This window comes from Neovison vison, chromosome 3, assembly GCF_020171115.1.
Source record: "Neovison vison isolate M4711 chromosome 3, ASM_NN_V1, whole genome shotgun sequence".
NCBI classification, from domain to species: Eukaryota; Metazoa; Chordata; class Mammalia; order Carnivora; family Mustelidae; genus Neogale; species Neogale vison.
In genome coordinates this window covers 137,073,731-137,087,959 of record NC_058093.1, presented here as the reverse complement: position 1 = coordinate 137,087,959, position 14,229 = coordinate 137,073,731, and the positions used below count along the sequence as shown (strand labels likewise).

The window sequence follows — 14,229 nt, the reverse complement described above, 5'->3', positions numbered from 1 at the left end:
TCTGTAGGATCAATGGATGGCATTAAAATCAGGCTGGGTTTTATCCCCCTCCAGGTTGCATCACAGCGCATTAGCTCAGTGGACCTCTCGTGTTGCAGCCTGGAGCATCTGCCTGCCAACCTCTTCTACAGCCAAGACCTCACTCATCTCAACTTAAAACAAAACTTCCTAAGGCAGAATCCCTGCCTACCAACTGCCAGGGGGCTCAGTGAACTGCAAAGGTGAGCATACAGAAATGGGTCGCTTCTGATTGTTACTTGAGTCATCTGACTTAAACAGCTACAGTCTGTGACCTTTCTCTTTCAGAGGGCAAGGTAATAGGACTTCATGAAAGTGAGGACATTATCAGTTTTACTGTGGAATTTTTTTTAAGGTCCCTGCCTTTGAAACGAATGATTTATGATATTCATTTACTGGACAGATTTGTGTAAGAAGAATTATTTCTCTTGAAAATACTTATGTATTTTCTGTTTCCTAACTGATCTGCTGATGGGTCTGTGAAAAGTTTGTTACTCGGTGTGTTACTTCTGAACTACAGAGGTTTGGTCAGATTAGATTATTTCTTTGGAAATTTACAAAAAGTCAGTTTTTTCCCATAAAGACATTTCTCTACCAGTTTAAGAACTAAGGTTTAAATCCCCTAATACCAGTTCATCTGGGTGATTAGTGTGTAGGTTTCAAGAGCCAAACATTTAAACAGTCTGCTTTATAACTAGAGAGATAGGACTTTTTTGGGGGTGTACTTAAAACAGATTTAAGAATTTACTGTATTCATTTCCTTTTTAGACCAATGATCATTCTTGATTCTGTAGTAAATTAAGCCTCTGATACTTACATATTTTTTGTAGATATATGAGACTTTAACTGGAAAAGAACATAACTTTTAAATAAACAATGAACTGTTCACTTGTTCTAAATGACCGATAATGATCCGGGATTAAATTGTGGTAACTTAGCATTGTGATTATGTGTTCATGGTTTTTAATATCCAAAAAGAATAACCCGGTAAGTATTTGTTACAAAGTTTGTGCAGTGTGTAATTGGAAAAGAGAAGAGTATGATCATTGTTGCTTCAGACCATTGTGAATAGTCTTCTTTGATAATATACCAAAACTTGACAAGTGGTCATTTCTTAAATGTTTCCAGTATGGAATCTAAAACCCTGTTGTTAAACTTTAAAAACTTCTTTCACACTAGGTTCTGTTGACCTTTCTTGCACTTGGAATGGGTCCTTGCCTGCACATCATTGTATTGCTTTAATTATTGGTCATTTGGGAAATACTGTCATTAGATAATGAAGCTATTCCAAATGTTAGCACATTTTATTATGCAATTTGAAGACCTCACAGTTGTTAATATCACCACTGATCTCATCAGAAAAATCTTTAAGTATTGGGAAGTTCTCAAGTTCACGGTGGAAGCAAGTTTTCTAAAATTTTCATGTTCATTTGGAAGCTTGAAGGCTCTCCTTGGCAACAGATACCGTCAGTTGTTTTTCCTGAAATGACCTTCTCACTTCATTGTAGAGAAAATGTCTGCCAAATACCCAAGTCCGAGTAACGAATTTGTCAGTTGTTTTTTCAAGTAAAAGTGGCATTCCACGAATTATTGGCCAGTTTGGCTCAGAGCTCAAATAATCGTACAAGTGTTTTTTTTGAGATAACCATCATTCTTTACAGCAGAGGTGCTTTTATCTACAGATATGGAGGGCCAGTGGGGAAGCTCTGAAAGAACTAGATAGTAAGCAGCGGAGGCTTCATGGCCATGTAGGACCATCTGCCCTCCTGCTTTCAGGACGTCCAGGATGTCACACAGGGCCATCAGAATGCATTCAAACCAACGCTCTCAGTTTAGAGATGAGGTGGATGGAGAACTCAGTGTCAAAGCAGATGCACAGTTCCTGCTGTGAGGAGGCTAGGGGCTGCAGTGAGGGAGTACTCCCAGGAAGGTTTGTCCACAATGTTTATTTCTTTAAAAAAGTTAGAAGCAAATATGACAAAAATGTTAATATTTTAAAGAGCTGAGGAGTGGATGTTTAGATGATCATAATTTTTTATAGTTTTCGATTTGCATGTTTCATAAGTAATTTCAAAATTTAAAACCTAAACACAAAGAAAATCAAAGTGCGTCTCATTCCACGAGGGAATAGGATGCTTCCCAAAGAGCCAGCCTTTGTGGCCTAAGCAAACAGATACTGGGGGGGAGGGTGTTTGGGGCATCATCCTGCTTATTTTTTAGTTCTTTCAGAGTTTCCCTGTTGGCCCTCTGTATCTGTGGATTCTGCATCTGTAACTTTCTCCTTGGCCCTGGCCCCTTCGCCTGTGCTGCTCCTCCCTCAGCACACGGCCTGTCCCGCAGCTGTCCCGGGAGGCACATCTCTGCTGCCACCTGCACAGCACAGGGAGTTCCTCGGGACAGCTGCCTCCCTGGCATTTTCCCGCTGCCTTCGGTCCTTACTAGTTGTCTTGCTGCTGTTTCCTACATTCCTTGGTTTTTGTTTTCATAGTTTAAAAATTTAAACTTTTTCCCCATCCAAGTAACATCGTATGTAGATTTTTAAAAATCTTAATAAACAACAAGACTCCTGATCAGGAATATGTGCCTGGCGCTCCCGCCCCTCTTTACATCCCAGTCCTCCTCCCCAGGCAACAATTTTTGAGTCTTTTGGCCCCTTTTTTTGCAGTTTTCCTCCATCTTCCAAAGTACTCTTTATAATACTTCTATTTTGACATTTTTTTGTTGTTGTTGGACATTGTTTGTTGGCTTACTACTGTGGAAGGTGAAGCTGTAACTCTCTTCCCTTGTCACTGGCCCGCGCACGCTGCCGCTGCTCCGTCCGCGGGGCGTGTGGCCGGCTCTCGGTTTTGGTTGTCATCCTCGTGAGGAGAGAGCGGTGGCCCGCAGCCAAAGCGCTTGTTAAATGCAGTGACTATATTTCCTTTGTTGTGCTGCCTGGAGAGTAGCCTCTCACTTGTGTACTTTTTTCTCTAGTCTTCCTGTGTCGGACAGAACTCTTGACATGCTTCTCGATGCCTTTTTCTTGGACGCTCCTTTCCTCCTGGAGTCAGGGTAGCTACCTGCTCCGCGGGCCTCTGCACAGCTGGCGCCCTGGGATGACCTTGTGTCATTTTCCTGGTGGCTCTCATCTCCCTGTGCTGGACCCCTAGTTTGCTGACAGCTGGTAACTTGAAGAAAGGCTTGGTTTACTCCCTCTTTTTAATGCAGTGTCTTCCCGAGAAAGGAGGCACGGGAGACCAATTTATCAGACACTTTGCATATCTGAAAATATTTTCTCTCCCACTTGAGTGGTAATTTGGCTGGCTTCTACGTAGGAAAACACGTGTTCTGAGAATTTTGAAGCCAGTGCACTATTATTTTCTAGGTTCTACAGTTGCTATTAAAAAGTGTTGTGCTCTTCTGATCCCTCTCTTCACAGGTGATCTTTTTCCCCCTTTTGTTTCCTTGTTTTGTTTTGTTTTAAACAACCTCCAGAAGACTGTAGGATGTTCCTTCTTTGGCTCTCTTTATTAATTTCAGCCCTTATGACGAATACTCAATCTAAAAAAATTATGTCCTTCAGTTCTAGAAAACTTTCTCATTGTGTTTGTTTGATCATTTTCTCCCCCACCTTGGTTTTCTCTTTTCTTCTTTCGAATTCCTGTGAGTTCGGCGGAACCTCATTTCTCCTCTAATTCTCTAATTTTCCCTTCTCTTTGCTTGAATGCCCTCCTTCTTGACAGGTGTTCTCTACTTTGTGTTAACCCTTCTGAAGTTCTGTTGTCTTTATTTTTCAAGAGCTCTTTCTTGTTTGTTTTTTAATTTGTGTGTGTTTTAATAACATTCTCTTCTTTTTCTCTTCTCTTTCTGAGGGCATTAAAGCTATTTATATATTTGCTTATTTTCTTCTTGCACTGTCCGTTTCTTTTTCTCCTGTCTGTGTAGGTGTCTGACTTTTGTGTAGAAACGTAACTATTTGGCGATCCTTTGCTCTCTGTTCCTGTTTAATGGTGAATCACTGAGAAGTGAGTTGGCCACTGCGATACGTGGGCAAGGCTTCCCCACGTAGAGCCCTGTCACAGCCACCAGGGGTGAGCTTGTGGTTTCATTGGGGAGCCTCCAAAGACAGTATCTGTGGATCTTTTCCCTGAGGCATGTCAGTGTTACGTGAGAGGAATCCTGTGGTCGTCTGTGTGCGCGACGCATGCCGAGATTCCGGAAGCAGAGTGAGGAAGAGAGCTAGAATCTGAGGGTTTAGCGTGTGCAGTAGTAACTGGTCCCCGTTTTCAGAACAGTCTGTTCCACTAGGCCTGGTGTCTTTGAGCCAGAGACACTCCAGTTCTGTTTCTTCCAGGGCATCAGCTGGGTTCTGCTGGAACCGGAGAGGGTACGGGGTCTTCAGTCTTCCTTGTGTAACCCTACGATGTCTTTTTGTACAAGTAGAACAAACATAGAAGAGGCACAAGAATGAGTGTACTCTTAGGTGGGTTTTCTCACAGTAGATCCATCCATGTAACTGGTACGTAGATTGAGAAGTAGAATATTGCTACCCCAGAAGCCTTCCTGTGCCCCTCCTGCAGTCAGAGATGAGATTAAAGAGAGTCGCTATCCTGACTTTTAACACCATAAATGAGTTTTGCCCGTTTTAGTACTTGATATAAATGGGTAGTATGTAGTGGCGTCCAGCTTTCTTCATTTATGTTTTTTTAGAAAAGCAGACAAAACATATGAACTTACGTATTATTGGTTCATACTTTGTGCAGGATGAAGCCATGTCTTTCACTTAAGGTAGAAGATTTTTCAGCTTGACGTGGCAACAAGGTTTCTGTTTTTTATGCCTAGAGGGGCTAGACTGAGGGGACTTGTGTGTGTGGGCGGGGCGGGGGGGTTCCTGAGCAACTGCTGAAGCTGCTCTTGTGTGCCTTTTGGAAAACAAATGGGCTTTAAACGCGTTTTTTTCCCTACCACACGCTACTACTTCCATCATCCAAGAATTATTTTATTGCCAAGTTCTCAAAGTAATAACATTTGTAAGTCTAGTATAATATACATACATACACTTAGTACTAGGAATTGAAATTATAATATAGATTTTTAAACTCACATACTCCAAAAAGCATTAATGTAGCATTTATATGCTAATATAATTAATAAGGCAGATTTGAGATATGCCATGTATTTAGTTGTATATTTTTTGATTTGTGTGTTTATGGAATTTGTGCTTATTTCTAGTGCATGTTTCATAGTGAATATGTTAGAGAGATACCGGAGGGGAGCTTACTGTGTTTTTACCTAAGTATCAAGGAATGAATTTTTAGATTACAAAGTCAGTTAGGGCAGATATCCAGGGAGTAACTTTAAGTACAGTGCATTTATAACAGGTAGGAGTTCTGTGACTTCTTCTCTTAACCACATATCCCCTTAATTTTTCTTCCTATTGGAAATTCTTGCCTTAAATAAATGAGCTGTTTTCACAGAACATTTACGTTGGTCTTTCTAGCCGCATTCTAAATCTGGAAAGATGGCCTGCTGATGTACACACATAGACCAGCAGTTTCAGAGGGAAAACATTGTTCTTGGAACAACCACTGTTTGTTTTTCCTTTATTGGCATTGGAACTCTTCAAGTTAGTTTTCAAAATATAGAGGAGAGGCAAAATCAGAGTAATTTTTGGTAGCTTAATGGTTTCTTTCGTGATTATGTATGTCACTGTTAATTAGAATGTATTATTTACCTCCGTTTTATTAATAGATGGTGCTTCACTTACATGAGCTACATCTCCATTTAGATGACCCAGATGGTATTAGTCCTAAGATTATTATTATTTGCAATGGAGAATTAAAAAAAAATAAATTATAGTAAGTTTCTTTGTAAAGTCAGTGAAGAGGACAACTTTTTTGCTGTTTTAAATTCAAGGAATATAACTTACCTTCCCATGTCTGGAGTTTCTTTTTAATACTGTACTGAAGCAGTATGAACTTAGTTGTACAAAATTCGTGTTCAGACATTTTCCTGAGACATGTAGCTGTTTTAAAATGACCCCTTATTCAAGTTTCACGGGCAGTAATATTGCACGGAAGGATCCGGGGTTTGTAAGGGTTGACGGACCAGAGCTCCCCTGGGCTCATAGCCCTCACGGCACTCACAGCGAGCCGTGCACAGAGCAAACACAGAAGCAGAGTTTGGTGGGAGGAATTTGTGTGTGCGTGCTTCCGGAGCTTTGCCCGTGGTGCTTGGAAAGTTTGCCCCCGCATTTGAACTTAAACGTCCTCACCTTAGATCATTTTAATGTATTACTCAGTTCTGCCTATCACTTTTATGGATAAGCCTGTGTTTTAATATTTGACAAATTGATGATAATCAAAACACACTTCAACTGCTTAATTCTATATGTTAGAAATTAGACAAATTAATAATTACTCTCATAAATACAAATTGATTGTGTTTCGGTTGTGTTGATGGCTGGTGATTATCTATTACTTCCATCCATGAATAAGGGAAGCGATTCAGATTCCCTGCTCTGGTAGCAAGTTCTAGGAATGGAGCTGATTTTTTTTTTTTAATAGGGGGATTATTATTCCAATTTCAGTGGAAGTTGGTGTTTCAAATTATTTGGTAAATCATGTGTCTGCAGAATTATTACTTATGTGCTTTTTACCTTATGTGATCCTGAAATAGGCAAAAAAAAAAAATCAATCCTCTTTGGTTTACCACCATCAGATTTTCTTTTTTTTTTTAGATTCTTCTTTGGAGACTGAACTTTGTTGTTGTTTTGTTACTATGGTCCTCACAGTTTCACAATATTTTATGCAATAGTTTAAAGAAGCGTCTGCTCTTGTGAAGGTACAGTGCTAGGAATAGCTGTGTTGCTTCAACTTGTAAACATTTGATGTCACATTAAATTTTTGCCTGAGTGACTTTCAGCGCAGGTGCCGTAAGGAAAGATTCTTGACTTGAGCCTGTCACCTTTTTTTTTTTTTTTTTTTTTTACTGTTTTCTGCATTTATCTTGTTTGCTTTGAATTCTTAGGGAGCAGGGATTTGTTCTTCCTCAGAGGGAGGACCCGCTGTCAGGTCAGCCGTTCAGTATGTATGATGTAAAGGACGGAGTATGTGAGCAAATGGTGGCGGTGGGAGTCGTCCTGATGCACTCAGCACTGTGTTGAGTATCCCCTGCTCTGCCAAAGGTATTGCAGCCACAGGGGGAGGAAGGGAGACTGGTCATTCATCATTCTATTTCTCTTTGGTTGAAGGGAAGATGAGACGACTGCCTGGATGGCAAGGTGACTCAGAAAAGATGATGAAAAAAGACATTCCTAAGAAGGATTTGAAGTTGGGAAAGGAAACATTAGATTTTAAACAGACAATATGACATTGGACTTACTAAAAAAAAATTAAAAAAAAAAAGGCTACAAGTCTATTCACCATTCTCTCAACATACTTCACATTCACCTTGAAAGGAATGTGCGTCTCCTGCTTTTCACCCGCCAGACCCAGTGAATCCTCCTCCCCTTCAAAGCATGTCTGTAATGACCTTTGTTTCTTGAAGCTTTTAGTTATTTCCTGTTCCCTTGTGACCTTTTGTCTTCTGAATTGTTAGCTTTCTCTCTACTTAGTGCATTTACCAAGTGTGTACCTTTTATAATAAACACCTGAAAACATCAGACATTGCCATCTATATGAAGTCCTTGAGAACAGAGATGGAGTTTCCTTATCTTTGTCTTCCCTCTCTGCTGCCCCCCCACAGGATATAATATATATAATATATATATATATAATATAATATATAATATAATATATAAAATATAAATATTATATATATATGGGAAGCCCCTTAATAAATATTTGTTGAGTTGAATTGTTAGTTTTCCCACAACCAAGGATAATCAAAGAAATGTGATCCTAAAACTTTCAGAAAAGAGCATCCAAAAAATGCTTTGAACATTCGTAGCACCATTTGGTGCATTTAGTGCTTAAGGTTTCTTTTTAAGGCGACAGTGGTCATTTAGAAAGATGGTACATCCATCATGTTACATTGCATAGTACCTGGAGATCAATTTCAAGGAACTTAGGGGTAAACTTTTCATTTGTGTCTTACAGACTATGGTATAAATGGGTATAATGTAACTTAAGGTACAGATCACAATTACCTTTGGGTCAAGGACAGCGTGAATTAAAGACTTGGAAGAGAGAAGTGATTTGATCTCTGTTTAAATGTGAAATGTGTTTTAGCTGAAAAGAATAAGAGGGATGGGGAGGGGAGCAGAGATGTTTCAAAGGGGAGAGCAGTGGGGGAGAAGGAATGAGGTTGAGTTGGGTTTGCGAGTGTGTGGGTGGAGTAGAATGAAAGCTATGAAGAAATGAGCATTGAGAAACTCGTAGTTATGCCTGGAATTTATCAAGTACCTTCTTCTTAGAAAGCTCAATTTTCCACATTTTTAATCCCCCATGGAGTGGAAAACAAATGACCTTATTTCCTACTCTGTTCTTTTGGGGATCTTGGCATTCCAGAGCTACGAAGTTATCCATGTTAATTACTTACCCATCCCAGAAGTTCACCTTTCCAGGTTTTTAAAGGAAGAGATTTTAATATTGTGTTTTTATCCGTAATTTCTGAAAACTTCCTTTGAATGGGAATGGTGGTCGTCCATTAAGAGTAGAATCAGGAGCCGCATGCTAAAATATTTTTTGCAGTTCATTTGCCAGCCTTAGAACTGCAGTACCTAGCCCGACTTCAGCTTCTTTGAAGATGTTCTGCCATATAAAGAAATATTACACGTGAACAAGTGCTAAGTGCGACAGAAAGGGTACAGCCGGTGTGTTAAAGAGCCCTTAGTGCAAGGGCTGCTCAGGGAGGAGTAACCTTGGGAAGGAATTTCCACTACTGAGGTTTGGTGGGGCTTGCCAAGTGTGTAAGGAATTTCATAGACTGGGTAGAATGCCCTTCTTTCAGTTAACTCTTCCCAACACTGGAAGTTCCTTTATTCTACAGCTTTGCTTTTCAGATGGAATTTTGATCCTCTTGGGAAGCTTTCCATTTCACACGACTCCCATTTTCCCTCCCTGATCAAAGGAAAGCCTCCGCTTGGTGCTTGGGGCACTGAGACTGCGTAGCCTTTGGTCTTCCCCTTGGTGTGGGCTCCCGACCTCATTTCTGAAAATAATAGCTGATATTCTTCTTCCCTCACATGGTGCATGAAGAAGAGGGAGCTCAGAAAGAAACAAAAGATTTCTTTTTCAGCCAGACTGTATTAAATTACCGGCTGCCTTATTGACTTCTTGGGATCCGTTAAGATGTTTAACTTTTTTCCCCACTTAAATAAAAAGAAAGGAGGGATCTTCAGAAGCCTTGGCTTGATTCCAGTGAGGCTGTTGTATTCTGGCCGGTTCCATTCTTCCGTTTGTTCTAGTTGAGCTCTTTGCTGTACTGTCCAGGCTTTACCTTACCTGCAAGTGGTTAATGTCGAACAGAGTATTTGCACATGTTTGTTAGTCTGAGTGGCGACCAACTTTCCCCTCTGCACAGGGCTTTTAGGGGACAGTGATACGCGTGCAGGGAGAGGCCGGCCGGTGATGCTCATTTTGTGGGTTTTTTATGGTGAAGCGTCGTCATGACTTGGAAACATGATTACTGCTGTTCCTAATGACATCTGGAAAAAACCCTTTGTCTGCCAGTGCAAGAACTGTGAGGGAAACCCAGTGATGCCCTTTCCTCCCTCTCTCCTCTGCCTCAACTGGGGCAGCCTCAGCGCGCTCTGGAGTTCCTTCTGCCCACACACGTGTTAAAAATGAAGAATCTGTGAGCGTCGTTGTTGTTGTTAAGAGTGCCTGTAGTTCTGCTGTCCTTCGCCACGATCGCCACAGTCAGAGCTGTGAACGGGAGGAGTCACGCGCCCGCTGTCCTGTCCCCGGGCGGGTTAGGGTGACGGCCCCAGTGCTGGCAGATGGTTTCCCAGTGCCTTCTCTGAAGGAGGGGACACCCAGCCCTCCCGGTGATGTCCGTGGGACCTGTAATTAACAAGAGAACGTGAGGGAAAGTCCGACTTCCCACCTAGTTTTCTTTTTTTTTCTCATTGTAAGATTTCTGTCAGAATGCACCTTTCACCCCATGTAGAGAGGTGGGGGGGGGTGGGGTGGGGTGTGTGTGTGTGTGTGTGTGTGTGTCTGTGTGTGTGTGTGTGTGTGTGTGTGTGTGTGTAGGGGAAGCCCATCAAGGAAAGCAGAGATGTCCTGTGATTTTAATGATACACACAAAACCATGCCTCCTCACGTAGACTATTTCACTTCTCTATTCAGGTTTTTTCATAGGGAAATAGCAGTGTCTTCATCTGGAGTTTGAGGCGCTCCGTGCTTAGTCTCTGTGCGCCCTGTACATCCACAGCTCTTTCTGCTTAATGCTATCATTTGCTTAATGTTTCCCAAGTATACCCTGTAGTTTTTGCCCTCCAAATCAGAGTTTCTCAAAATATGATTTATGAATGCTTATGTCGGGATCACATGGGATGTTCACAGGCAACAGGGAAATCTTTTTTCCAGACATCCCTGCGGAGTCAGAACCTCCTGTGGTGAGACCCAGGAAAACTTTTTTTTTTTAAAAGATTTTAATTTATTTGCCAGAGAGAGAGCGAGAGAGCACAAGCACAGGGAGTGGTAGGCAGAGAGAGAAGCAGGCTCCCCACTGAGCAAGGAGCCTGGTGGGGGACTCTGTCCCAGGACCCTGGGATCATGACCCAAGCTGAAGGCAGATGCTTAACTGACTGAGCCACCCAGGCGTCCCAGGAAACTGCATTTTTCACAGGACATGTTAAATTTATTCTCTTTGAATGTCCTCTCTTCCAATCCCCATCTCCCCATTAAACTCTTGTTTGTGTCCCTTTGATTAAAGTGACTTTTCTCTTCTGTAAGTACCCGTGATTTTTTTTCCAGTAAGTTTTCATCTTGTGCTTTGTATTATAGCGCCTTTGCTCCCAAACTATTTTTAAATTCATGGGGGGTGAAAACCATTTGTAATTCATGTTTGTATGCTTTACACACCTTTGTGCATAATACAAATTCAGGCAATGTTTACTGAATGGATGGTTAGACTTTTACTGTATCTAGTAAACTTTTGGGCACTGGACTTTTTCTGTTAACTATCAGATATACCTGGTTTATTTGAGAGGTGAGCTTAAACTGCTCATGTCTAAGCACATTTTCATGATGTAATTATTCTCTCCGACCTTAGCTTACGTTCATTTTCTCCTTTGATAATCTGATATCTGTGATAGAGATGTTACCTAGCTTTCATTTTTATATATCCTTATATGACTCGACTGGGATTTTATCCAAGTATACTTTGTGGGTCTTCTCTTTTTCTTTCCTCTGAGAAGACGAGTGGAAATAGCGATTTGTTTTCTACTTTTTACATTTTTGTTCTTTGTTCCTGCTAGTGTGGTGGTTAATATTAAACATCTCTTGAATGATGTTGCAATTGAATTGGCTTTGGGCAGATCTGTTTGTAAGAAAATGAGAAAAGGTAGTCATGGATAAATTGAATAAAGAAACCATTTCATAGGAAAGATAAGTTTAACTGTAACATAATAACATAACGCTTGTTTGTCATTTCAGTCATTGTATTGCCAGTTTATAAAAGAATCAGAAGACAGATTTATGCTTCTTGTGACTCATTGTTTGCATGAATTTGGTTAGTGTGGGGTTACTGTAGATTACTGTAGATCTAGAGACTACTCTTTCCACATGATTACCATCTTCTGATTTGGAGTGGTTTTCTTTTTTCTTTTTTCTTTTTTTTTTCTCAAGACTTTATTTATTTATTTGTCAGAGAGCACAACAGGGGGAACAACAGGCAGAGGGAGAAGCAGGCTCCCTGCTGAGCAAGGAGCCCACTGTGGGACTTGCTGTGGGGACCCTGGGGTCATGACCTGAGCTGAATGAAGGCGGGTGTTTAACTGACTGAGCCCATCCAGGTGTCCCTGGAGTGGTTTTCTATATAATGTACTTACTTGATTCATGGGAGCCAGCCACGACCCCCCCCACCACCCCTGTGGGTTGGAGCTCTGTCTTGTTGGCTGTTGTATACATAGGGTTAACTTAGCCTGGGTCTGGTACAAAGTAAGTAACCAATAAGCACCTCCTATTTGAATCATTTTAAAAAGAGGATTAAAATAGAAATGTCTCTCTTTAGGGAATGCTTTAATTTGCATCTCAGCAATATGTCCATTGTAATTGTTGCCAACATGGAGTGTTCTTGATTTCCTTGATTATTATTTTGGAAAAATTATGTCTGTGACTTGTAGCTTTCTCTACTTATTCTGAAGCAATTCTTAAAAAAAATTTTCTCCAGTACAGTTTTATCCAAGATATGCGTGTGTCTGTTTTTGTTTTCGAGTCATATGAGAGGGTGATACGCCTGTTTTGCTTGTGCTGAGAGTCATTAATGGTGATTAGGATTACGATGGAATGGTTTCTGTGTATTTTGGCTCAAGTGCTGAGAAGCTGGTTGTGTGCCAGGTTAGCATTTGTACATTTGTACACACGCCGAAACTCCCAGAAGACCCTGGCAGGTGTTCACTCGGTGCGAGGCTGGTGGACTTCGTCCTAAAGGGACAACAGGAAAAATCACTGCACCAAGAAGCGGAGAAGTCACCGACGAGAGTTCAGTCCCAGGGCAGTAGAGTTTGGGGTATGAGAGCTAAACGGAGCTGAGTCATGGTTTCTGAAGAGGAGGCATTCCGGCAGTTCTGAAGCGGCCTCAGTGACTCAAATGTTTCTCAGGCCACCGCAGCCACAGATGTGTCCCAGAGAAACATGGGGCAAAAGATACTCGTGCTTTCCTTCTGTATCCAGGGAAAGAGCGCCTTTTAAGTCTTTTGCAAATTGTTTTGTTTTCTGACATAAATACTGTTGCCCAGTTGCCCTAGGTCATACCTGGGTTAGGCAAAAATATTAAAACATGGCTGTGGGACAAAGTTCACAAACAGTGCAGTTCTGCGCTAGAGGAGTCCGTTCGAAGTGCAAGCCGGGTAAATGAAGAAGCTGCTGAGCAGCGTCTCTTTCACTCACTGGTTTAATGCTTCTCGAGAGAGTGCATTCAGTACACATTTTTAAAAGTACTTTGATACTCTTTCCAAGATTTATCCTTCTACAGATAAAGGAGACAAGTTACTCTGTCAAATGAATTGTTTAATCGAAGCATTTTATAGTCTCCACGACACCAGCTGGGCTCTTAGGAAGAACCAAAGAGCAGGCATTTGATTTTATAAATTATCCTGGGAAAAAAGAGAAATAAAAAGTAAATGTAGCTTTTTAAAAAATATATTTTATTTATTTATTTGACAGATAGAGATCACAAGTAGACAGAGAGGCAGGCAGAAAGAGGGGGAAGCAGGCTCCCCGCTGAGCAGAGAGCAATGTGGGGCTTGATCCCAGGACCCTGAGACCATGACCTGAGCTGAAGGCAGAGGCTTTAACCCACTGAGCCACCCAGGTGCCCCTGTGGCTTGTTTTTACCTACGGTTTTCGCTTCGTTTTATTTGAACAGTAGTAGGCTTTCTCTTTTTGTTCTCTCTTTTCCTGGTATATAAAATTGAATGAATGTTAAATTGAATGAATATTGAAAATGGTGATTTATTTAATACATGCTGTTGGCATAATTAACTACTAGACACCTCCCCCAAAGCCCCCTAAAACGGGAGTAGACCTCTACCAAGCTTCACATGTAAGAAATAAGTGTTAGGTGAAATAAAGATTTGAATGTATGAAATAAAATACATGAATATGAGGATATATGGGAGAACTTTTGTACCATTTTGGGGTGAGGTAAGAGGACCTTCCCAAGCAAGGTGAAAAGTATAGACTCCATCAGGGAAAAGAATGTCAAATTTGAGCAAATAAAAATTAGTGTGTGGCTTAAGTTATGATTAACAAACAGAGTGGGGGAAGATGAAACAGGAAGCTCTGAGTGTCATGTGACATATAGCAGCATGTGACAGTGGGTGTGGCAGTTAATACTGGGGGAGCGACTACAGGTTATTAAGTTGACGACAAATAACCCAGTAGGAAAACAGGCAAAGGATATGAATGTGTATCCCGAAGAAGATGAACTCCACAAAAAGATACCACATTTTGCTCATCAGATTGGCCACAGCGGAAACGGTGCCAACGTTAAGTGCTAGTGAAAGGAACATAGAAAGGAGCCCTCTCCAGCAGGGGTGATTGTGAATTTCTACAACAT

The 14,229-nt window shown here is 41.1% G+C and overlaps 1 protein-coding gene across 1 annotated transcript in view; it reads left to right on the top strand.

Annotated features, from left to right (window-relative positions):
• Positions 1–14,229, top strand: part of PHLPP1 (PH domain and leucine rich repeat protein phosphatase 1) — a 208,939-nt gene that overhangs the window by 130,044 nt on the left and 64,666 nt on the right. The window contains exon 4 of the mRNA XM_044242857.1: positions 55–221. Within this exon, the coding sequence (XP_044098792.1) occupies positions 55–221 (167 nt within the window). The remainder of the gene's footprint in view (positions 1–54; positions 222–14,229) is intronic.